At 41.7% G+C, this 23,396-nt stretch overlaps 1 protein-coding gene across 3 annotated transcripts in view; it reads right to left on the reverse strand.

Annotated features, from left to right (window-relative positions):
• The window catches only part of PITPNC1 (phosphatidylinositol transfer protein cytoplasmic 1), a 132,898-nt gene that overhangs the window by 5,441 nt on the left and 104,061 nt on the right, over positions 1 to 23,396 (reverse strand). For 2 of the 3 annotated variants that reach the window (XM_083490454.1, XM_083490453.1), the window contains 3 exons: positions 21,111 to 21,206; positions 13,306 to 13,461; positions 7,813 to 7,876 (listed from right to left, as the gene is read on the reverse strand). In XM_083490454.1, coding sequence (XP_083346580.1) covers positions 7,813 to 7,876; positions 13,306 to 13,461; positions 21,111 to 21,206 — 316 coding nt within the window. Of the gene's footprint in view, positions 1 to 3,872; positions 3,992 to 7,812; positions 7,877 to 13,305; positions 13,462 to 21,110; positions 21,207 to 23,396 lie in introns of all 3 variants that reach the window. The other variant, XM_083490455.1, reaches the window with a different exon arrangement.

The raw sequence follows: 23,396 nt of genomic DNA on the forward strand, positions 1-23,396 counted from the left end.
AACTGTCTGTGGACAAACGCAGGCTCTCTCAGCCTGTAAAGCGAGATGAGCGCTGCAACCCCAGAGTCGTCTGCGACTGGACTTAACTGTCAGGAGTCCTTTACCTTTACCTTTTTAAACAAAATGGCTAGGCTAGGAAGGAGAAGTGCAGTGCTAAACAGTATCCACTGAAACATCACCACACCTATGACAAACCAACCACCAGACCAAATGTACTAATGAGCTTCTACACCAGCAGTATTTGCATACAGTGGTACCTCGGGTTAAGTACTTAATTCGTTCCAGAGGTCCGTTCTTAACCTGAAACTGTTCTTAACCTGAAGCACCACTTTAGCTAATGGGGCTTCCCGGTGCCGCCATGCTGCTGGAACACAATTTCTGTTCTCGTCCTGAAGCAAAGTTCTTAACCTGAAGCGCTATTTCTGGGTTAGCGGAGTCTGTAACCTGAAGCGTATGTAACCTGAGGTACCACTGCATATATATTTTACTTGTTGGATATTCCACACTAAAGTGGAAACCAGATTAAATGTAAAAAAGGAAAAGGGAAAAAAGTATGAGCTGGAATTTTGATGATGTCATAAGGGCACTAGGGAAAACCCAAACATGCACATGAGCAGCACCAATTCCACAATAAACCCTTGTCTGGAAACACCCTAAGTTAGAAGAATCTGTGTTTCAGAAAACATTCCAGTCTTGTTTTCATTCCAGTGATGAACCTGTTAAGAATCCAGCTGGTGAGTTCAAACCTAAAGGAATTACACTGCTGAAAAAAATGGCTGATGCAAAGCACGTGTAACCAGGCCATGGAACATGTCCTTCTTTTCACAGTGAAAGGCTTTGGGTTTTCATTCACAAATTAATCAAATATCAGCTAGGCACTGCTGCACAGTTCCACCAGAGGGCAGAATTACTTCACCGTAAATAAAGTTTTCCCTCCTAGAAAATTCCAAAGCACAATTCTTTCTGGTTATTTCCCCTCTACCGATACAAAATTCAAGATGGGTTCAGCAAAAGGTCATCTGAGATTTGCATGCCTCAAATCCAGGTTGCTGTTTTGAATACTAGCAAAGGGTTTGTTTATTCAATGCAAAACCCAGCTTGTTTTAAGTTTCAGCTTTTCTTTAATGAAATGGGACTCACATGAAGGAAACTCAGAGCTTGCCCACATTTGAGCATTGTGCAGCAGTCAATCCACTAAAATTAGACCAGACTAGGCCATATCCACTAGGCCAGATATCTGAATTTGAATATGAGGAGCAATTCATTCTTTTTATTCATACCAGTAGTCACTCCCTTTTGTGTTTGCCCTCACCTTCTAATTTTATTCTATTGATTATATTATGTCAATTAAGTACCAGGGCACAGATAGCTGCATGCACACCTCTCTCTTTTTAATTCCCCCCACCCAGGAAATGTGCATAAGCACAAAGGCAATTGTAAATGCTCAGCACATACCTTTATTTAGTGCAAATCTGAGGGATCAAAAGAAAAAAACAAAGCTACACTCCTCTGTCCAGGAGCATGCTAGACATGTTAGTTATTAGCATGCTGGAAAAGAAACAAAAGCAATTCTAAATTCTCAGCGCACACTTTTCAGATTGCTGCACAGTTATCTGGTGCAGAATCTTTTTATGTGGTTTGCGCAGTTTTCTGGTTTTGTGCACATCTGATGGATCAATATATATATTATGGCTGTGTTCCTCTTGGTAGCATGGCCAGAAAATAAATGAAAGCACTGATGAAATAGTGGCCATGGAAAGAGGAGTGGCAGAAAGTAATGACTGTTCCACTCTGCCCAAACCACCAAAACAAATTGTCTGCAACCCCAAATGGAGTGGTAGGGAACCTGGTTTCCCCCACCTTACTGGATTAACCCCAGATCTAGTGAACCTGAAATTACAGGAGAAAAGCATTGAGACTGGTGTTGTTTGAGGGTAATGGCATGTAGATTATGGAAATTTAAATGGGAATGCAAGCACACAATAAACTCCAGTGTGGACAAGCCCGAAGAGAAGCTGAAACAGAGTACAACCCCCCCCCCCCAATTAATTATACATACCACTGTTCCCAAGCAAAAGCTCTTTTGAAAAGACCTGTTTATAGTCAAATGCCTCAAGGCCTATCAGCAGGCTAGACAACCTTCTAATTAACTTTAGCTACTTCCCATCACTTCTATGGGAAGGATATTGGTAAAAGACTAGGACAGTGGCGTAGCGTGGGGGGTGCCAGGGGTGCCAGCCGCACCGGGCGCAACATTTGGGGGGGCGCGCTCGCTGCCTCCGGACTCGCCGAAGAGCCTCCGGCGCAGGCTGTAGCAGAGCCCCATGTCTCACGGAACCGACGAGCTGTGCGCGCGTCCGGGCTGAAGGCGCCCGGCAGGCAGCGGCTCTCAGCGCTCGCCGCGGAGGACGTGCCAGGCAGCCGCTCCTCACAGTCCCGCCTCCGCTGCTGCTGCTGCAGGGCCATGTTACATTTTCCTCGCCTCTCTGCCCCCCTCCTCCTCCGGACAAGCGGCGCGGTTTGGGCGGCAGCGCCAGCGGCAACTCGCCTCAGATCGGCAGGTTAGGGGTTGGGGGGGGGCGCAAATTACTTGCCTTGCCCCGGTTAGGGGGCGCAAATTACTTGCCTTGCCCCGGGTGCTGACAACTCACGCTACGCCGCTGGACTAGGAGAGTGCAGATTGCACTGTATCAATATTATGAGGCTGCTAGAATCACTTGATATTAATGGCAAAACTGACACCCAAACACATGATCGGCAAAAGGCAGCAGAGTGGGAATTGAAGATCGTAACAGTTGAGAGCGGTGCTGAGCAACTACACCATGCTATAATTCGCACTGTCAATTGGGTCACTGATGGGAGTAGGCATTCGTTTGCCTGTTTCTCAAAGAAAGTATTTTACTCACTTGAGATAATTGCCCCAGCTCTGCTCTCTTCCATTTGCTGTTTGATTCATGAGCATTCACATGGCTTTGAATCAATCAAACCGAAGCTCAGCACTCCGCTCAGGAGATCTCTCGTGCCCAAACTTCCCCAATAATTTCAGTGGATGGAGACCATCCTTGCGCACAAAAACATAGCCAGTCTGTTCTGGAGGAAAGTGCTGGCTCTGCGTTGCCTGGTTCTGATCTAACAGACCACCAACTTTGGTGGAAAGCACAGCTCCAATTATTGGCACAGGGAACTTGGATGTAAATCTGCCACCTGGTGCGCCCAGTTGACTCTAACCTGACAATTTCATTTTCCACTGGAAGTAGATATCTACATCTGAAGTTAAAACAGGCATACCCCAAAACAGGAGTTGCGACACCGATCTCCCCAGACTGTAAGCCTGGCTTCACACTGTGTTCACAATACCAGGGACAGATGTAACAAACAAAGCAAACGCTGAGTCAGTTCACGGCCATGTGCGCCTTTTCAAAAGAGTGCAGTATTTGTTCAGGTGAACATTGGTTTGTTGCCTGCATTAAAACACACACATGCAACAGTCCATTTTTTGAAAACATGGGGGGAAAGATGCTTCGAAGAGGGAGCGAGAAGTGGTCTTGTGGCATCATAGGGAGTTAAGCAACCAGGGCTGTGCATAGCTGTCTCAGAACTCGATTTTTAAGATAAGGTTGTACATTTGGGGGTGGGCAAATGTGCTGAGGATATTTTTACAGCAGGCTCACCACTCAGATTTTATCTGAGCCTTATGTTGACCCTTCTAATTCTCCACTGGGGAAATGGCGCAAAGAAGGAAATCAAGGTGAGCCTTTGCACTGATGAATTCTGCTTCCACAGAAATCATTGTCATACAAAATCTGACCACTTGTGTTCTTTCTTTTTTGCTCTAGCAGAGGGTGGGCAATATTTTTAAAGAGGCTACATACACTTCCTTTGGCATGGCTCTCTATTTCACCCACAGGAGATGAATGTTGATCGCAAACTTTAATGTTGGTTTTTTCATGCATATTTTTCTCATATTCTCGAACATCCTCCATAGTCATATCTGAAAAAAGTTCAAGATATTGGGTTGTTTTCTCTATTAATTCAATCCAGGCTTGAATGAAAGGGAAGAGTCTAGGGAGAATTATCTTTCTAGCAAAAGCCAAAAAGCAAAAGCCGGCTAGCTTTATGAGGATTCATAATAAAGATTGTTAAGTTAAACCAGCCAAGGAAGGTATAAGAAGGTTGAGTTAAGGGATAATTGCAGAATGGGGGTGCTTGGAAGCTGGGATGTTTCTGTCAAGTGAGGTTGGCAGGAAGGTGTGGAGTGCAGGCTTTGCTAGAGGCAAACATCTTCTAAAATAAATTTAGAAGATTTCCTGGAAAAAAGAGGAAGGATTAAGGAATAGCACGAGAGTTTACTTACCTTGTCAGAGACATGCCAGGAAAACTCTACATTATATATAATGACACACAATTTACAAAAAAAAAAAAAGTAGCTTCATTGTTTTAACACTACACAGCTCAGCTTTGAGAGATTATGTGTTTTTGGATTTCGACAATTTGTATAGTGCCTAATCATAGCCAACCCTACGCAGTGTAGTGAAGGACTGCAGAAAGTACCTATGAATAGTGAAAGGATTCAAACACTTTGAAAGGTAAATCCAAATAAACATTTGCTTTGTAGAGCTACCCAAGAAAGTGATACGCAAACCGGATCCACTAGGACGTGTGTATACTTCAGGCATTTCAAAGTTTTGCAGGAGCTCCACTGTGAAGTAGCTACCTTCACAGATTTTACATTATACTACAGGGGTAGGCAGACTTCAGCCTTGTTGGATCTACTTTGTAATTTTATTAGATACCCCCCCCCCAACAAAATATCTGCCAATGACACCCAGCAGCGAAGGACTCACAGTTAGATTTTTTGAAGGGGGTGATTGTGAGCACACTCTGAGCCCTGGAATTGGATTTCAGTACCAGAAATGAACTGAACTCACAGTCCTTTCATACAAATACTCCTGATTAGCTTTGTTCATTTCAGTGGCCTACTTCAGGTGACAAAATTCATTTTGGTGTTTCTATTTTTTTTTTAAATAAAAAAATGGGTATAAGAAACCATTGCTGATGTAGTGCCAATTAATCAGAGATCTATAGTGTAGAATGTAGTCCTAACAATACGTTGTATCACCACTGGCATGAGTCATGGATTATCATATTTTAATATTAGTGTACTTAGAATGAAGGAGCATTAAAGCGTTGATCAAAGAAGCTTATAAGCAATGAAAATGGCACGATCAAAAGCACTTTAGCCGGGCAAAGTACATGCTCTTCATTAGCAGCACTTCAGTTAATAATGAAATACTGTTGTCTTATAGCAATATTAATTGCATATTAAGATGAAACCCTTAGCTTATTTATCTGGAAGTAAAAACCGTTGAAATAATGAAAATACTTCCAAATGAACAAGTTTAGGATTGAGGTTTAGAGGGCAGTGCAACAACAAAATCCACATTTTTAGAATAAGCAAAATCCCAATGCATTGGCCCACTGAATGCTTGATACCATTGACTGATATACACCTTATAAATATCTAGCTTTAAACATATAAGAAATATTGAGCTATGGTGACCAATTAATCATTACTTGAAAGGAAGCTTTCCTTTATTTTACTTCTGCAGCAAAATTTTAAAAAGCCCCAGGCATTTAAAAGATGCCAATTATTTAGAATAATTTGCCATTATCCTGCACCAACAGTTTGGGCACAGGTTTGCTGGAGAAGTTATTATTATTAAAATTTGTATACTGCCCTTCATCTGAAGATCACACAACATAAAAATACAAAATGAATACAACAGAAGGCTATTCACTCACTGCCGTGCTCCTGGTTCTAAAAGGATGTGTATATTTTATTTTATTTTGGAGGGGCAACGTTCCCCTTATGCCAGAATGCCACTAGCATCCTATTCTGCTTTAGCAGCATGCTGTACAAAGTTTATGAAGAGAAGGGAAACCTATGAAAAATAAATGTTTGGGGGCATGCTTTGAGAGTGAATGTGCAATAAAATGGACATAAAGTGGCATGATGTTGCTGCAGGAAGTGGGTGGCTTTGCACTACATATCACAGTGCTTCTGTGGATAAGAACTTATTCGTGAATTAAAGTTATGTTTTCGTCCATGAAAGCTGTTCTAGACCTTCCTGAGCGTTATTCAATAGATGCAGACAGGCAAACCACATCTATCGCAGTGGCTCTGGGATTTTTTCTGGGGGTCTGGTTTCATCTGCATGAAGCACTATAAAAACTTAGAAACTGAGTTTATCTACTGTGGGTTATGACTACAACACTGTCCCAAGTGCCTAAAAATCTGTCAGATGTGCACAAAGCTGTGATAAAGGGTTGACAAAATCCCCTTACAGTGCCAATCTAATATTATGTGCAGGGCCAAGACAGTGCCTGAATTCAGGTTAACTGCACCATTCCTCAACCCATTTTCCTAAGAATTGATCCTGCATAGCAGTTCCTTCTCGCAGTGTTACTCTCACATTGAATGCCTGTGCAGATGCTAACTTGTAGAACTGTACCAATGAATGCTTCACCTAAACCTGTAGAATAATTCTGTTTTCCTTTCTGAAAACATTAACATTATATTCATAATGAAAACATTATTATTGTATTAATAACATAGTGACATATGGAAAATGAAGCAAGCTGAAATACCTGAAATCGCTTACGTTGGGAAACAGTTTTACATAGCTCAGATGGAACGGTGGGACAACATGGTTTAAAATAATTGTTTAGAAACAGGGAGTTGCAGAATTAACTTGATTTGTTGTTTTTTTCTCCATAGAGGAAATGTTCTCAAGGCATAGGATGGACAGCTAGGGTTGGACTAGTTCTAATAACCCTTCACCTTTCTATCTTTGTGTTAATTACCCGAAGAAGGCTGACAGCACTAATCCTCCTTCTGACACTTACTTTTCCTTTGATCAAGTCACCTAATCATTCCTGTTCACTTTTCCATCTGTAAAATGCAGATAATAATCCTTATTTCACAGACTGCTAGGGTGATTAACGTGTGAACTGTGCTTTGAAGATTGAACTTGTTAAGCTCTATTGTTGTCCAAGCGCCTTCTAGATATTTGCAGTAGTTTGGGGGGTGATTCAGTTGTATACTTATCTTTCTGTAGCTTACTTGCCATTTTTTATTTTTAACCAAAACTCTGTAGGCTTACTTGCATTTCATTGGGTAAACCTGAAAATGAAGGTCTTAGGACAGCTTTACACAAGACTATCACCCAAAAATGAATATACACATAATGTATATACACATTAGCAGGTGACAAATGCATATCATGAGTGATATCCAATATTAGTTGCATTTGGGGTAGATTCCTTAAAATTAATGGACTTAAGTAACTTTTAAGCCTATTCACATAATGCCAACGTATCTCTATTTCCTTATGTATGAATGCTTTTAAATAATACAGAACACACATTGCTGCAAAATTGTAACCACAACTGTCAATTCTGTATACATTCCAAGTAACAAAAAGTGGCTGGATTAGAACCACACTCTTTAAATTTTAAAGAGCATGCCCTGGTCCCTTAAACACATTGGCTATGAAGGATACATTCTGTGTGAGCTCTGTGTAAGGCTGCAATCCCATACGCATCTACCTGGGAATAAGCCCCACTGAACTCAGTGAAATTTACATCTCACTAGACGTGTATAAGATTGCACCGAAAGAAATGCAAAATCTGTCCTTTGTGATGGCTGCCTTAACTAGACTACCAGAGCAGAAAAAAAGCATTGCATGCAGTTAATAAGGCCTAAGATAATCCGTTTGCCCATGTGAGTTTATTTTTGAAAACATGACTTACCATACCACTCATCCACCCATGTAAAAGCCTGTCGGTGGCCAATCAGCAATATATCTCTGACCACCTGTAAATCAGAACAAGGGTTAAAGACATCTCTGACAACAAACAAACAAACAAACAAACAAACAAACAGGAATTGCATCATACCAGAGGTATGCACTAGATTGGAGGTGGGGAACATTTGGCTCTCTAGATATTGCTGGCCTGCTACCCACTTCACCCCTGAACATTGACATTGATGGCGGAGCTGATGTGAGTTGGAGTCCAACAACATGTGGAGGGCCGCAGGTACCCCTCCCCCAACATGTTATGCTGCTGCTGAAAGAACTGCAATGGGTTTGATGACCTCCCGAGCTAAATTCAAGTTACTGTTTCTGGTGAATACAGTTTGGGACCAGGCTAAGTAAAAGAACCGACCACCCCTTATATACCCATTGATCACTGTGCTCTGCAGGAGAGGAACACCTGCATATATCATCTTGTTAGATCTGTTCTGTACAATATAGGAATTTGCCTTTCAGCGTGGCAGCACCTACCTTTTGAAACTCCCTCCCATTACACATCAGATAGTCTCCTCTCCTTTGCCTTACTGATGCCTACTGAAGACCTTCCTTTTTCAACAAGCCTTTTAAAATGAGAATCTTTTATCCCAGTCTTTATCTATCTTGGAATGAAGTTAACAATCAAAACAATTAAAGGGGATTACATATAGGCAATGACCACCTAGTGTGTGTCCAACTGGTGCACGGCCACTGACACACGGGTCCTTTTGGACCTGGAAGAGGGCAGAATGGTGGCCGGGAGCGGAACCCCCATGTAAAATGGTCACCACCCATATATGCAAACATTTCCACATATCAAAACAATATTATGCTAAAAATAATTATTTTACTGTAAAATCACTTCAATATATTTTATGGGAAGTGATGTTATAAATTGATAACTTAATGCATAAAATAGATCTAACACCATCCAAATGGAGCCTCCATGCCAATCTAAACATAACGACACATAAAAAAAAATATGGTTTCCCTGTTTCCCAAATATAAGCAGAAAAGTCACTGCTAATTTTGTAATACCACCTTGCCAACAAAGATCCGTATCATTAAAGCTATGGTTTTCCCAGTAGTGATGTATGGAAGTGAGAGCTGGACCATAAAGAAGGCTGATTGCCGAAGTATTGATGCTTTTGAATTATGGTGTTGGAGGAGACTCTTGAGAGTCCCATGGACTGCAAGAAGATCAAACGTATCCATTCTGAAGGAAATCAGCCCTGAGTGCTCACTGGAAGGACAGATCCTGAAGCTGAGGCTCCAATACTTTGGCCACCTCATGAGAAGAGAAGACTCCCTGGAAAAGACCCTGGTGTTGGGAAAGATTGAGGGCACAAGAAGAAGGGGACGACAGAGGACGAGATGGTTGGACAGTGTTCTCGAAGCTACCAGCATGACTTTGACCAAAGTGCGGGAGGCAGTGGAAGACAGGAGTGCCTGGCGTGCTCTGGTCCATGGGGTCACGAAGAGTCGGACACGACTAAACAACAACAATTTTGTAATGCCCATTTGTTGAAAGGTGCACATACAAACAATGCAACGAAAACTGTGCCAGGCAGCAGAAACACCAGTCAGACTGATTTGTGATGACACAGGTAGGAAGAGGTGCAACAAATACCCGGATTTTCAGCAGCTGGGCTAATGATATGCACATGGCTTTCATTTTAAAACCGATTATGTCCATTCCATATATGAAAGGCCAGTGCCCTTCAAAAATTATATCCTATCCCAAGTGTTGTGCATTTCCCAGGGGAAAGAAAAGTAGAACAACCTGTACCTTAGGGAAACAGAATTATAGTGTGCACCATAAAGAGATGATTTACTAAACTTTTCTATCTGTAGCAAAATGATCCCACCAAGCAAGTACAAAGGAGAAACAGCACAGAGAGAATACCTATTGGGGAGTTATTTTCCCCTTTTGTCATGCACAGATAGGAGAGACTCTGCAGTTAAACTCCTGATACACTATCTATTTATTTTATTTAAGTTTCACACAAACTGTTTTAAATACTACAACAAATTTACAAAATAAAGGACACTGAAATGTATAACTTCTTCACCTATTTCTATGTTGTATTCTGCAGTTTTGATCCATGCAGAGAGTAGTGAGGACACTGAAAAACATTCAGACTCAGTTCTGAATTCTGGGCCTGAAGGGCAAAAAGATTACAGACTAGCATCAAGGATATAAAGCTTGAGGCAGAAATCAACCCAGTGTGGTTTAGTGGTTAGAATGTGGCGCCTTCCAGACGGTGTCAGATTACATTCCCATCATCACTGACCATTGGTAATGCTGGCTAAGGATTCTGGAAGTTGGAGTCCAATAAAATCTGGAGGCCACCATGTTGGCTAATTCAGGGGGAATTCAGGATCAAATTTCTACCCAGCCATAAAGCACACTGGGTGACCTAGGGCCTGTCAGTATTTCTCTACCTAACCTACTTCACAGAGGAGATATTGCTACTTCTACTAAAGTTTGGAAGACAACTCACCACCTTGATTCTAAGCCCAATAACTGACCCTTTTTCTGAGCATGGATGGGATTTGGGGTCTTGAATTTGTAAAGGATTGCTAAAGATGTGGCTTGCAGCTAGAACTTTCCCCAATGAGCTGTGCCAGCCTACTTTGGTAGCTCTCGTTGATTATAACCTAAGGGAGATATAACATGCAAAGCTTGCATATCATGTGCAATCTGAAAGTGAAGATCAACTCTGTGCTGCTAGGTTGGGGGTGGGGAGATTATTCCTGACCTTGCATGAAAGTAGATGGAATTGAGGATATGGCACGATGCCATTTCTTGCTACATGACTCATAAACCTACAACATGCACAACTTTCTGTCTTTTTGAATTCCAGGAACATCCTGAAGTCTGAAATAGTCAGCATCTCCCACCATCGCCCAGTATGCTTGGATCAAATCTCCATGGGAAAGATAAGCTTTTAGCCAAATCAGTTGGCTACATGCAGCACTGTGCTAAAGGTTCTTCTTTTTTCAAACAATACATATTTCTGCTTAAAAATAAAAACTACATACAGGGAATGACCATTGTGTGTGTGTTCAAAGCACACAGGACTGCATGCATGAGCCATTTTTCGACCTGGAAGAGGGAGGAATGGGGTGGACTTATGCATGCTCTGCTAATGCGCATGGTGACCTGGAATGTGCCAATTTCTTTAGCGTTATTTCTGCTTTTATTTATTTATTGTTGTGGGGAAGTGTAAAACTTCTAGTCTAGCCACAACTCACTGCAGAACACCCTCTTCAAAAAGCAGGTCAGAGACTTTATAAGGAATACAGGATAAGTTCAAAGCTGACGGGAGCAAATTCCAAGGTCTTTTAAATGAGGAAGAACTATTCATTACAACTGTCCATTTATTATCTGGACACTTTGAGCATGCCCTAGGATGCCAAGCATCCCAAGAGGAAGTATGCATTCAATGAAAATGAGGAACATTCACTTTCTAATATTACTCTTACAGATTCCACATCCCATGTTATAATCTGCAATGGTTCCTTTCCTACTTTGTTCTTCTTTGCCTGTTTTAGACCTTGAACCGAAGATAAACAAAAATGTGCAGAATTTTGAGTACATAAGTTACAAGCAGCCTCGCATGAGCAAGTATATGCATAGTTCAAGGGTTTGTTTCTCTCAGACACAAAAAGAAGAATGTAGGGTTGTTACATTCTTGATGCGTAAGCTTCTTCGACAGGCTGGTTGATAGTTCTTGGGAACAGCAGACAGGACTGATGCACAGTGGCACCAGAGACAGGGAGAAATGTGGTCCTGGATGCAAATGTAGGTACAAAGTAGGAATCTGAAACCCGGGCCCTCCAAGGTAGGTTTCTCTGAAACACCGCCTGTTGCATGTGTTAGGCTGCCTTTGTAAGTTGAACCATTACAATCCAGTAGCCCATCTATCTGCCTCTTGCCTTTCCCTTGTAAGCTGACTGAAACACTATCAGCTGCATCCCTGCTGAGCATGCAGCTGTCAGTGGTGACTGTGCGGTGTTGGGGCTGCCACCCCAGATGTTGAATGAGCAGTTCCTAGCTGCATGCCCCGCATCAGAGCATATTGATGCCACTGGCAACTGGGCTGGACTGGGACTGACTTCCCACTCGCATTGTGCTCACTATGCCCATCTCAACTGTGGAACTGCAGAGCATACAGCGTCTGGCTTGGCAGGGACTTTCTGCCTGTCTGCACTCCCGGCACATGCAGTCTGAATATTGTTACATAGGAATCCAGATGCTAGGAACTAGAGCTCCCGATCGCAGTGGATAAAAAGAAGCCTGAGAATTATTTACATTCATGCTTCACAATATTAACATGGGGGGGGGGGGGAGAGAATAGCAACTGCATTTGTATCCTGCTTTCTCCGAGGAACTCAGGGTGGGGTTATCCTAGTTCATGTTCACGACAGCATGCAAAGAGATAATGGCTTGCCCAAGGCCATTTAGTAAATTTAACGGCTGAATAGGAATTTGCACTTGGATCTCCCTGATCCCGGCCTAACGTTCTGCTCATTTCACCTTGCTGGCTGTATCCATCACAATGCTGTATGATCACAGCATCATGGTGACGACAAATGATTGTCCAACAAACCACAGGTTAACCACAAGCTGTCATAGAGATGATGGCTTGTTTCTCCAAAGCTCTGCATGTTTACAAGTCCCCCTTGTCTCATGCTTTCATAGCCTGGTGAACGTGTAGACTATGCTGGCCAAACAAACCATGGTTAAGGGAGGATGCTGGGTTCACATATCAAGCCAATGTTAAAACAAACCAAGGTTAATAGGCCAACAAAAAACCATGGCTTCAGATTATAGTTTATTGATAGTAGCAAACACACACAAAACACACCCATAGTTAACATTGACTTCTGGTTGTTGCTTTTTTCTCCTTATTTCCTTTTGACTCCTGGCATTCTTTTTTCTGGACATCATACACAGGTAGATTTATAAATGGATTCTCATGCATAGACGTCATATTATGTGTAGTCATGTAGCTCAAGATATAGCCACACATGTCTCACTGAGATAAATGGGATTGTAATACAATTAAGAAGAGTGCAGATTTGCATGGAAATTGTCCTCATTGTAACAGAAGCGTTCTATCTTTCTTTAGAATAAACTGACAAATTATTTCATGCCTTGTAATTGTTTGCACTGCTTTTTTTAAAAAAAGAGTTCTCCTTTGAAGGTGTTTGAGGATCTTGTAGCAACTAAATTGGTTTCAACTGATGACATGCAAACTATTTCAAAATCTGCGATGCTTTACACATTAAATCCCTGGCTAAATATATGGACAGAGTTCGTAATTGGAAACACTGAAACCAGATCTGTACATCAACTTCCTAGCTTATACACACTGCTGTTTCTGTTCATATTCACGTACAGAACAGGATGGCAAGAGAGACTGGGACACTGTCTTTCACTCACCTTGTGAACGAACTGCTCCACTCGAGTCTGAAGTCCCCATACTTCAAATTTCACAGTCACCAGTTTGTAGGAACACATGATGGGCTCTTGAGTGTCTCTCCAGCCTTCTTTTAATAGGCCTCTCCCAGTCTTCTCTGATTTGAAGTGTTTAGGGTCCTGCAAAATGGAAAGGAAAGAACTCTAGCAGGTAATGAATCCATGCTGGAAAAGTATCTGTGCTGGGATATTATACAAGATTATTGATAAATGGGATAGAAAAGTAACACACTTCAAAAGGGCTTTGTCCTGCTAGTCACAAGTAACCAGCTTCAGCTGCAGTAATGTAAGCCAAGCCGATGCATCAGGAAATAAGTTGCACTAGTTTCCTGTGACCTGAGATATACAAGAAGTGCCCAGTGCCACCTCTGGTCACACTCTGACCTCCTCTTATCATGTCCCAATATGCAACTCAGCTGCTAACTGGTGCAAGACCACTTAAGGTTTGCACATTTCTTTCCACAGAAGTGAAATTAAGTTCTTGAAGCTCTTTGCTGAATATGTGCCCTTAAGTACAGTGGTCCCTTGGTTCTCAAACTTAATTTTAATTCCGGGAGTCCGTTCGACTCCTGAAACCATTTGAAAGCCAAGGCGCGGCTTCCAATTGGCTGCAGAAGCTTCTTGCACTCAAGCGGAAGCAGCTGTTCGGCTTCCAAAAAATATTCGCAAACCGGAACACTTATTTCCAGGTTTGCGCTGTTCGGGAGCCAATTTGTTCGACAACAAAGCTGTTCGTGAACCAAGGTACCACTGTGCAGTAGGAGCCCCAACCACATTCACAACAGGTTTGGCTCAATAAACAACACATTGGATTTGATTTTGGTTTGAGTAAGTTTTGGCTTTGCTCCCAATTCATACTTGGGCTGTGTACAGTGGTACCTCGAGTTAAGTACTTAATTTGTTCTGGAGGTGCGTTCTTAATCTCAAACTGTTCTTAACCTGAAGCACCTCTTTAGCTAATGGGGTCTCCTGCTGCCGCCGCGCTGCCAGAGCACGATTTCTGTTCTCATCCTGAAGCAAAGTTCTTAACCCAAGGCACTATTTATGGGTTAGTGAAGTCTGTAACCTGAAGCGTATGTAACCCGAGGTACCACTGTATAGACACCCAACAAGTCCCATCAGCAGAAGCCCTGCACAATGACTTCCACTTACCCAACAGGGCTTCTCCCAGTCTCCTCCCTGCAAAATTGGCTCCAGGGGAAGTGAGAAGATCCCCCAGAACAGCACATGGGGGGAGAAGAAGGGGGACTTGTTCTACCTGGTAAGGTGAAATATTTGCACTGATGGAACAATCAGAAAAGCACAGTGTTGAATTCTGGAGGTCTGTGGGAATGACTTCCAACTTTAATCCTATGTTGGGATTAAATCTAGCATTCAGGAGCTGGGACACTACAAATAATAGACAGGATAAAGTGGGAGACCCATTTATGGAGAAAAGGATTATTAAGACCTTTTCTGATTGCAGCACTTCTCCTAGTTCCATACTCTTCTGTAACCTGGTGCACATGGCAACACCTTAATCGTTTAAATGTATTTAATAAAGGGCTTGTCCTTGTAGCGGCTTGATCTCACAAAAAACCTGGTTTTCCCCCCAGTTTGAATTTGATCTCAGCAGTCCACATCTGTGTGCCTTTGAAGTCGAATCCTTTTTCATTCTACTAGGAATGTCACACTTATTAGCCAATTCCTCTCCCCTGCTACTCCCTTCATTTCACAGAACCATAGAATGCGCCCATCTTACATGGCCATGGAACCTCTGCTTAAAAACCTCCAACGAAGGAGAGTCTACCACCTTCCAAAGGAGTCCATTAGACTGTGCATCTGTGCAGGTAATGTAGTACTTATGTGTGAAGCTAATAGTAATAATAATAATAATAATAATAATAATGTCCCACCCAGGATGTGTGATTTATTGACTATGTATTGCTGTTATGCCTCAGATTTCAGTTTATGCAGAAAGCAGAGAGTTTAACAGTAAAAAACAAAAAAAACCACAGCTGCTCCATTGCCAGAAGTACAGCCAACTGCCACAAAAGAAACAAGAAAGAAAATAGAAGTAAGGGGCATGGAAAGAGGAAGTTGGCAAGCAGAAAACAGATCCACCCAGAGAGGGGTAAAATGATGTTAAATGTCCGTTTCCCACACTGCTGTGGTTTCAATGCAACCCCAGAAATGAGATCGAGGCTATGTTATTCTTCATATCAAACATATACCAAAATCTACATGTTTAGTGTTTAGTTCCCATCACATAATTGTTTTTAGCTTTGTGTAGGACCAGATTATTATTATTAATAATTGTTATTAAACTGGATGTGTTGGCATGATTTTAAGAGGACGCTTTAGCCATGCTGCTCTATGTTATTTTGCAATGTGATGGTTTTATGGTTTTTATTCATCATATAAATGTTTTTATTGCTTTTTATTTTTTTAAAACTAGCTTGTAAGGAGTTATACTAAATATAAATACTATATTGGCCTGAATATAAGCCTCACTTTCCCCCCCAAATTCTGACCGTGAAAAGTTATAGTGCGGCTTAAATTCGCGACCTTACAAAAATTGGCTTTTACAGTGGTACCTCGGGTTAAGCACTTAATTCGTTTCAGAGGTCCGTTCTTAATCTGAAACTGTTCTTAACCTGAAGCACCACTTTAGCTAATGGGGCCTCCTGCTGCTGCTGTGCCACCGGAGCACGATTTCTGTTCTCATCCTGAAGCAAAGTTCTGAACCTGAAGCACTATTTCTGGGTTAGCGGAGGCTATAACCTGAAGCGTATGTAACCCGAGGTACCACTGTATAATATCGCTGCTGAAACAGGCATATGGTAAAACAGAACAGGTGTGAGTGTCTGCAGAATTTTAAGGGAGTGGCTTATATTTGGGTACGGCTTATATTTGGGCCAATACAGTAACAACTACTACTGCTATTAATAGCAAGCTTCATATACTTTTTAAGGTCATGGCCATTACTGATAATCATTTTCAAATTAATTTGTTCACCTGAGTGACCAACAAATTCAAGTTAGTGCTCAAACTTGTTAAGTTTGGCAAGACTCAGAGACTGTGACGCTAGCACCACAGGGCTGTGAAGAACTATATTCATTTTCTAGATGGCAATAAAAACAAGAGCTCTTCACACAATTCCCCCATTCCCAGCAAAAGCCAACTAGAGCTTAATCTAATGAATAGAAATGTTATTAAGACCAACTTGGTTGTTAAATTGAAATGAGCTTGTATGGATTCTGAACTGAAGGGATATATAATCATACAGTGAAGGAGAATTAGTTTAGGAGGAAAATTTTAGCTTTATTTCCTATAATATTGTGACCCCGGTTTAGAAAATAGCATATATTTAAATTCATCTCTATTCACAACCTGAAATATAGGTTAAGTGTAAGCACAAGTTGTCTAAAGTATGTAATGTCTATTTTAAATATGGATAATATGCACTGGGTTCAGAGCAAAGTTAGAAATATGGTTTTAATGGGCGTCAGCCTTTCATAAAGCAACCTCCTAAAATATAGACTACCAGGACTATTATAGGTAATTGCAGATCTTTGCTTTTGATGTTGCAGGTACTTCTGCAATGATGGTACCAGATAGATATTTACACTTTTATATTTTCCAAATAAGTGCTCATTGCCTTCACAATTATGCCAATCCAAAACATTCTCTTCGGTGTTTTCAGGACATATCTTTTTGAAAATATGATTGAAAATTGGCACCATCTCTCCCGCCCCTTAAAAAAGAAGAAGACAATAATTACATTTGGCTTCCTATTTTTCTTTGGACCCAACAGAAAATCAAGCATGGGCAGCAGTACTTCTGCCTTGTTAACCCTCGATACCGAACGTGCTATTTTTAAAGCATTCTGCACTTGGCGTTACAATGTACTGAAAACATGGAGCAATTTATGCCATTTGCTAGCAAAATTATTCTGTCAAAATGAGGTTGCCTCATAAATTAGAGCTGACAGAAGCACTGAGGGGAGGAGAGGGACATTCTAAAGCAGGTTGATAAAAGAGGTCTTTTTATGGTGCAAGTGGAACCATTATTTCCTGAACCAGACAGATGCTGGCTGCATCCCTGTGACAGTTAAGCATGAGTGAGCTCCATTGCTCTGAACAGGCATCTGTGCTGGGGCGGAAAGAGCACAAAACTTTCTTTAATTAAAAAAAAGATTCTCTTATTAAAAAGCGAATTTACATTTGCTCCGAAGACTAAAGCAAATAAAACAGCAGGCATCTAAAAAGAACCTGCCTCTGTGAGTTCCAGCAGACTTAAGATTTTATTTTTCTTTAATAGCACAGCACCACATCGGCTGCCTCTGAATAGAAAACTGTTTTTAAACAGAAGAGAGTTTCAATAGTTTGGGCTGCATGACATTGAGGGGGAGGGCAGGTTAGTCAGCAGTTGCTTTTTGGATCCTGGTCACTGACTTTGGGCTGCATCTTATGTTAGACCCATTAGAATGAATGAACCTGAATGACTTCTGTCCATTAATTTCAATATATCTGCTCTGAGTGGAACTTAGCTGGATACAACCCTTTATTTCCAGATCTGTTCTGATCAACATTTTACTCTTTGATTATCTTCAGTCTTGAAAATATTTTTTTGGAAAAAATTAATGTTTATATTAGATACTCTTATTTTAAGCAGATCCTATCTCTGTGAGATATAATTTTACTGCACGATTTCTTCTAATTAGCAGCAATGAGACAATATCTCTTGTCATGCATGTGCCGAGCATGCTTAGCTGATATCTTATAATCTAGACTGAATGAGATACACACTGATTTTGACACATCCTAAAAAGGTATTTCTTTTTTACAGCCTGATTTATGGCTTATTCCAGAATGGAATATTGGACCATCAGTCTCTTAAGACTTCACTGGGGGGTGGGGGCAGAATGCCCTTTCTTCTCTCTCTCTCTCTCTCTCTCTCTGTGTGTGTTTATCTCTATCTATCTATCTATCTATCTATCTATCTATCTAATTACTACTGTTATTTCAGGAACACTGGTATTCTATATATTACTATTTCAAAGATTCATAATCCAGAAAGTAAGTGAAGGAAACCTCCCCCCCCTTGACCTGTGCCTGCAAATTACCGTATTTTTTGCACCATAACACTCACTTTTTTCCTCCTAGAAAGTAAGGGGAAATGTCTGTGCGTGTTATGGAGGGAATGCCTACGGGTGGCATGCCTACGGATTTTCCTCCTCTAAAAACTACGTGCGTGTTATGGTCGGGTGCGTGTTATAGAGCGAAAAATACGGTATGTGTGCCCTTGAACTTAAGGGGCAGATGTTTTGTGGACTGTCCATTTGTAGAGAATATAGAAATAAAATTTACTAAGTTTTCCTTCATAGTAATATGCTAAGTTAATATTAGTGCTGTGGTGCTTAGCTCTACACCAGAGATGAATGCCTACTCCTCTCTGGTCTCTTTGATTTTGGTGCTGTGGTCCCACAATGCAAAAATACTCAAGGAGGGTACATAGTAGGGTAATGTAGGGGTGTGGCCTGGGGAGAGGTTATGTGGTTGAGGAGCATGTGCCGCAGAGGAGAAGTTCTGAGGGCCAAATAGAGAGGCTTGGAGTACTGACCTGGGCCCTCTGCTTTAAGTGCTAAGATAAGAGATAAGGGGTGTTAGTGCTAAGCACCAAAGTACTATGGGAGAAAAGCAAATACATTTACTTACTTTGAGCTTCTTGTTATTAATATTTTTATTTATTAAATTTGTATAGTTAATGCATGTTTAAATCACATGAGGGCACTGTTTTGTCTAAGTTAATTCTACCCGTAAAAGCTGAGCCATTTTCTCTCCCAACATGTTGAGACAAGATGCTTGCTATTCTCTTTCATCCTGCCAATAGAAAGCTTGCATGAATAAAGCCTTTGAACTCCAAAATGATATTTTTGATTTAACTCACCAAAGCTGCAAGCTCTCCTAACAATAACTAAGATCCAAGCCTCTGGCTGATCTTTAAAATGCAGCAGGTACAGGGTTGTTTCTGACTTTAGTGCTGCAACAGTTCTTTGGCAGTAAATGGGAGCATTTTTATCCACCCTCAAGATTTCTTGTTTGCAACTCTAGCTTGAGTTCAAGGAAGGATGGAAAAGCAATAGTCTTCATTTGCAGTCATAGCTTGAGTCACCTGATGTCATGATGTCAGGTGGATGGTCCCACACAGGTCAAAATGGTCCTTCAAGGATAGGTCAGCTCTGTATCCAGCCCTCTAGTTGGTTCCAATTCAATATCTGTGCTTTACAGGGCCAACACAGTACATTTTGCCGCTGTAGGTGACCCGCCCCCCAATGCCCTGTGGATGCACTGTTGCACTCTTTACTCTTAGGCCCAGGGATTTCCAAAGAGACACAGTTGCATGGTGTCTTCTTTCAGACCAAACTCCAAATGGGACTCTCAAATAAGAATGGAAAGAGGTTTTTTCACCCCTTCCACTGCGGGAGAGGCAACCTCTGGGAAAATGGGAGGGCTTCTGATTCTGTTTCAGAGCTTCAATATTCAAAAAGTATGCCAATACTAGCTATCCAACTGTTAACATTTTAGGGACTGTTTCAAAACACTTCATAAAGGTGTATTCTTCAAGACAGAATCAAGGCTAGGGTCTTTGGTCTTCATGTAGCTTATCACCCAGTCCAACTGGGAATGATAATAATTGCCTTCCAAACTTTTTGCCAAAGACGGAGGATGAAGGCACCCTTTTCAGCTCATCACCCATGTTGTTTCTGGTCTACAGCCCTTAAAACAGGTCACAACTGTTGCCTTCAGCATTTAGTATCATATATGGTTTTAGCATTATACCATTGTGTTAACGTATAGAAAGTCAACATAAAATGTTTAGATTTAGCCTTTTGTCAACTCCATAATGATAATAGCAGTTAGGCATAAGATGTGTTGCTGCAGTGTAATAAATGTTATTGATGTTGTAAATTCTCATGTAGATAATTGAATAACTTTGCCCATGAGCTATGACAAATAGGGCCTATTTGCTGCCAAGATATATTGGATTTTGTATGCTGCAAAATCGTATCTTGTCACTCAATTTAATAGTGTTTTATTAGAAATATGAAGGCATATTAATTCTATGCAAATTCCCTGGAGGTGTCATTCCCATGCAACAAGAAAAGTATTGAGTAAAGTCAAAACAATACAGTGGTACCTCGGGTTACATACGCTTCAGGTTATATACGCTTCAGGTTACAGACTCCGCTAACCCAGAAGTAGTACCTCAGATTAAGAACTTTACTTCAGGATGAGAACAGAAATTGTGTGGTGGCGGATGCGGGAAGCCCCATTAGCTAAAGTGGTACCTCAGGTTAAGAACAGTTTCAGCTTAAGAATGGACCTCCCGAACGAATTAAGTACGTGACCAGAGGTACCACTGTATGCAGCTAAGTCATTCCAGCACATGTTTACGGTAAAGCATTTTAACTCAGCTCCTTAGCCAAAAAGGCCCTTACAGCAGCTTAAGCTTAATATTTAAGACAATCCCTGCTTGCAGACTTATATTATAAAAGTCATGACAAACATAAGGAAAAAGGTGTGAAAAGGGAGGAGGAAAAGTGAAATGCACTTAATCAGCACTTGGTGGGTGGAAAAATTCTTCTTATCACTTGGTAGGATCAGAAGAGATAACCAAGCTATACTTGGTGGAGACTATTTATCCCAGAGCAGTATGGATGTTTGAATGGGCTTTCTGCACAATGCAAATCTACACTGCTCAAGAGCATTAAGTCCTTTACCTACCTCTGATTCTTTGTAATAGCGCTCAGGAATTTCGTCGCAGGCAATATCAATAAAGCAGACTTCTCTCTCAAGATCTTTGGCTTCATTATCAAATATCTGCAAGATGTAAAACAAACACGCTTCAGTCTTCTGATGGGCATGTAGTCTAAACTTAATCATGAATGTTATGAACCGGCAACAGCTTGTCTTAAGGAACAAAGGCGCTGGTTCCAAAAACAGCAGAGGATGTTCTTGGCAATATCTCATAGTTACAGGCTGGCACCAACTACAAGCAATATTCTCAAAATATGGAACAAAACTCTGAGACATTTCTTTTCACAACACCAGAAGGCTTTCCAGTTCTTCAGTTTTTATTGTAATAATGATAGAAATGAGCAATATGTTACCAAAAATAATAATAATTCTTCCAGTTCTTCTTGCAATTGATAGTTTGGAAACATCATACGAGCAGTGTGGCCTAACTGCTCGGAGACACAACAGCTCTTTCCCACTGGTGACAGGCCCTCTGCCCACAGTAGCTCCCTGTGTCTCCTCTGGTACCTTGCTCCTAACATCTCAGTTGTTGCAAAAAGACATAGAAATCCCGATTTTTAAAACATACTGTTCTTTGCTCAGCCCTTTATTAATAAGTTATTAAGAAGTTCTAGGGGCAGTGCTGCTGGGTTTGGCTTCCTTGGGAGGAGGGAAAACTGGAGACTTGACCTGTCGTTGTAATATGGCTCATTTGTAAATTTGTTGTATGTATAAATTTATGTGTAGAGTCTCGCTTAAAGCATTCCTACAAGGCCAGCAGACTCACTGTTTATAATAATAATAATAATAATAATAATAATAATAATAATAATAATTTATTTATTTATACATACATACATACCCCGCCCATCTAGCTGGGTTTCCCCAGCCATTCTGGGCAGCTTCCAGCAGAATATTAAAATACAATGATTCATCTAAGATTTAAAGCTTCCCTAAACAGGGCTGCCTTCAGATGTCTTAATAATAATAATAATAATAATAATAATAATAATAATATCACATCATCAGAGAGACGTCCTGTGCCACCAAGGTGTTTTTAGTCAGCTCACCTCTTGCTTTCTCCATCGCACTTGTGATGGTGCACACTGGTCAAAATTTACTCTATCTGTAATGCTGTGGATGAAGTCTGGTTGTGGTTTGTTTCCATAAATGGTAAGTCAAGAACAAACCTTCGTTACCACTTGTTGGTTGTTTGGAGGAAACAAACCATGAGCCTGCTTCTGGATGACATGCCCAGCTAGACTCTGGCTTGCATTTTCTGGGGTGCAGCAGGAGCAGGGGAGGAGCACCCCAAAAACATTTGGAGCAGCATGCACCAGCACAGTGCTCATTCACATTAAAACATAGTTGGTTTAAAAAAAAATGATTTTGTGTGATATGTGAACCAGGACACACACACACACTCCCCTTAGCAAAGGGCGGTGACACCACCTCCCTCAAACTATTTGATTCAAAAAGTCACACGGATGTTATACTACAGGGATGTTCAACTGGTCAATCACGATGTCCTGGTCGGTCATGGGGTGTCCTGGCTTCCTAAAAAAAGCTCAACAACTTTTTGTCAATCCAATGTGGGTAGATCACTGCCAGTGGGAGTAGATCGCAGTCTCCTGTAAGCTGGACATCCCTGTTATACTAGAAGAGTAACATGCACTTTGCACAGGCCTGATATCCCCGTTGCACATAACAATAGCCAGGCTGCAAAGGACTTAGATATGAACCAAGGTTTTGTTGACTTGCAGGTCAATGTTTCAGCCACTATGTTGCCCCCAGTGGCGTAGCGTGGGGGGTGCAGGGGGGGCCGGCCGCACTGGGCGCAACATCTGGGGGGGAGCGCGCTCGCACTCGCAGCTCTCTGCCCCTACCTGGCTCACTCACTCTCTCTCACTGCAGTGCTGGCTGTGCGAATCCGATCCGAGCCGCTGGGTCGCTGCCCACTGTGGAGGGGGTGGGTGCCAGGTGTGCAGTGCGGAGAGAGAGCGAGGGACTATCTGGGGGAGGGACAGTGCAGCGGCCGCCCAGCGCAGCGCTGAGCGCGGGAGAGAACCACACCAGACCAGCCCAGGCAGCAGCAAGAAGAAGCTGGCAGCGGCGGCAGGTTAGGGGTTAGGGGCGCAAATTACTTGCCTTGCCCCGGGTGCTGACAACCCATGCTACGCCGCTGGTTGCCCCTACTCTCCTATCCATCGTTAAATTAAGAGGTTATTTTCCATCCCCCCCAACCTCTTTCAACTAGAACCTAAAATCAGAATG

This window comes from Podarcis liolepis (genome assembly GCF_965112155.1).
Source record: "Podarcis liolepis genome assembly, chromosome: 2".
NCBI lineage: Eukaryota > Metazoa > Chordata > Lepidosauria > Squamata > Lacertidae > Podarcis > Podarcis liolepis.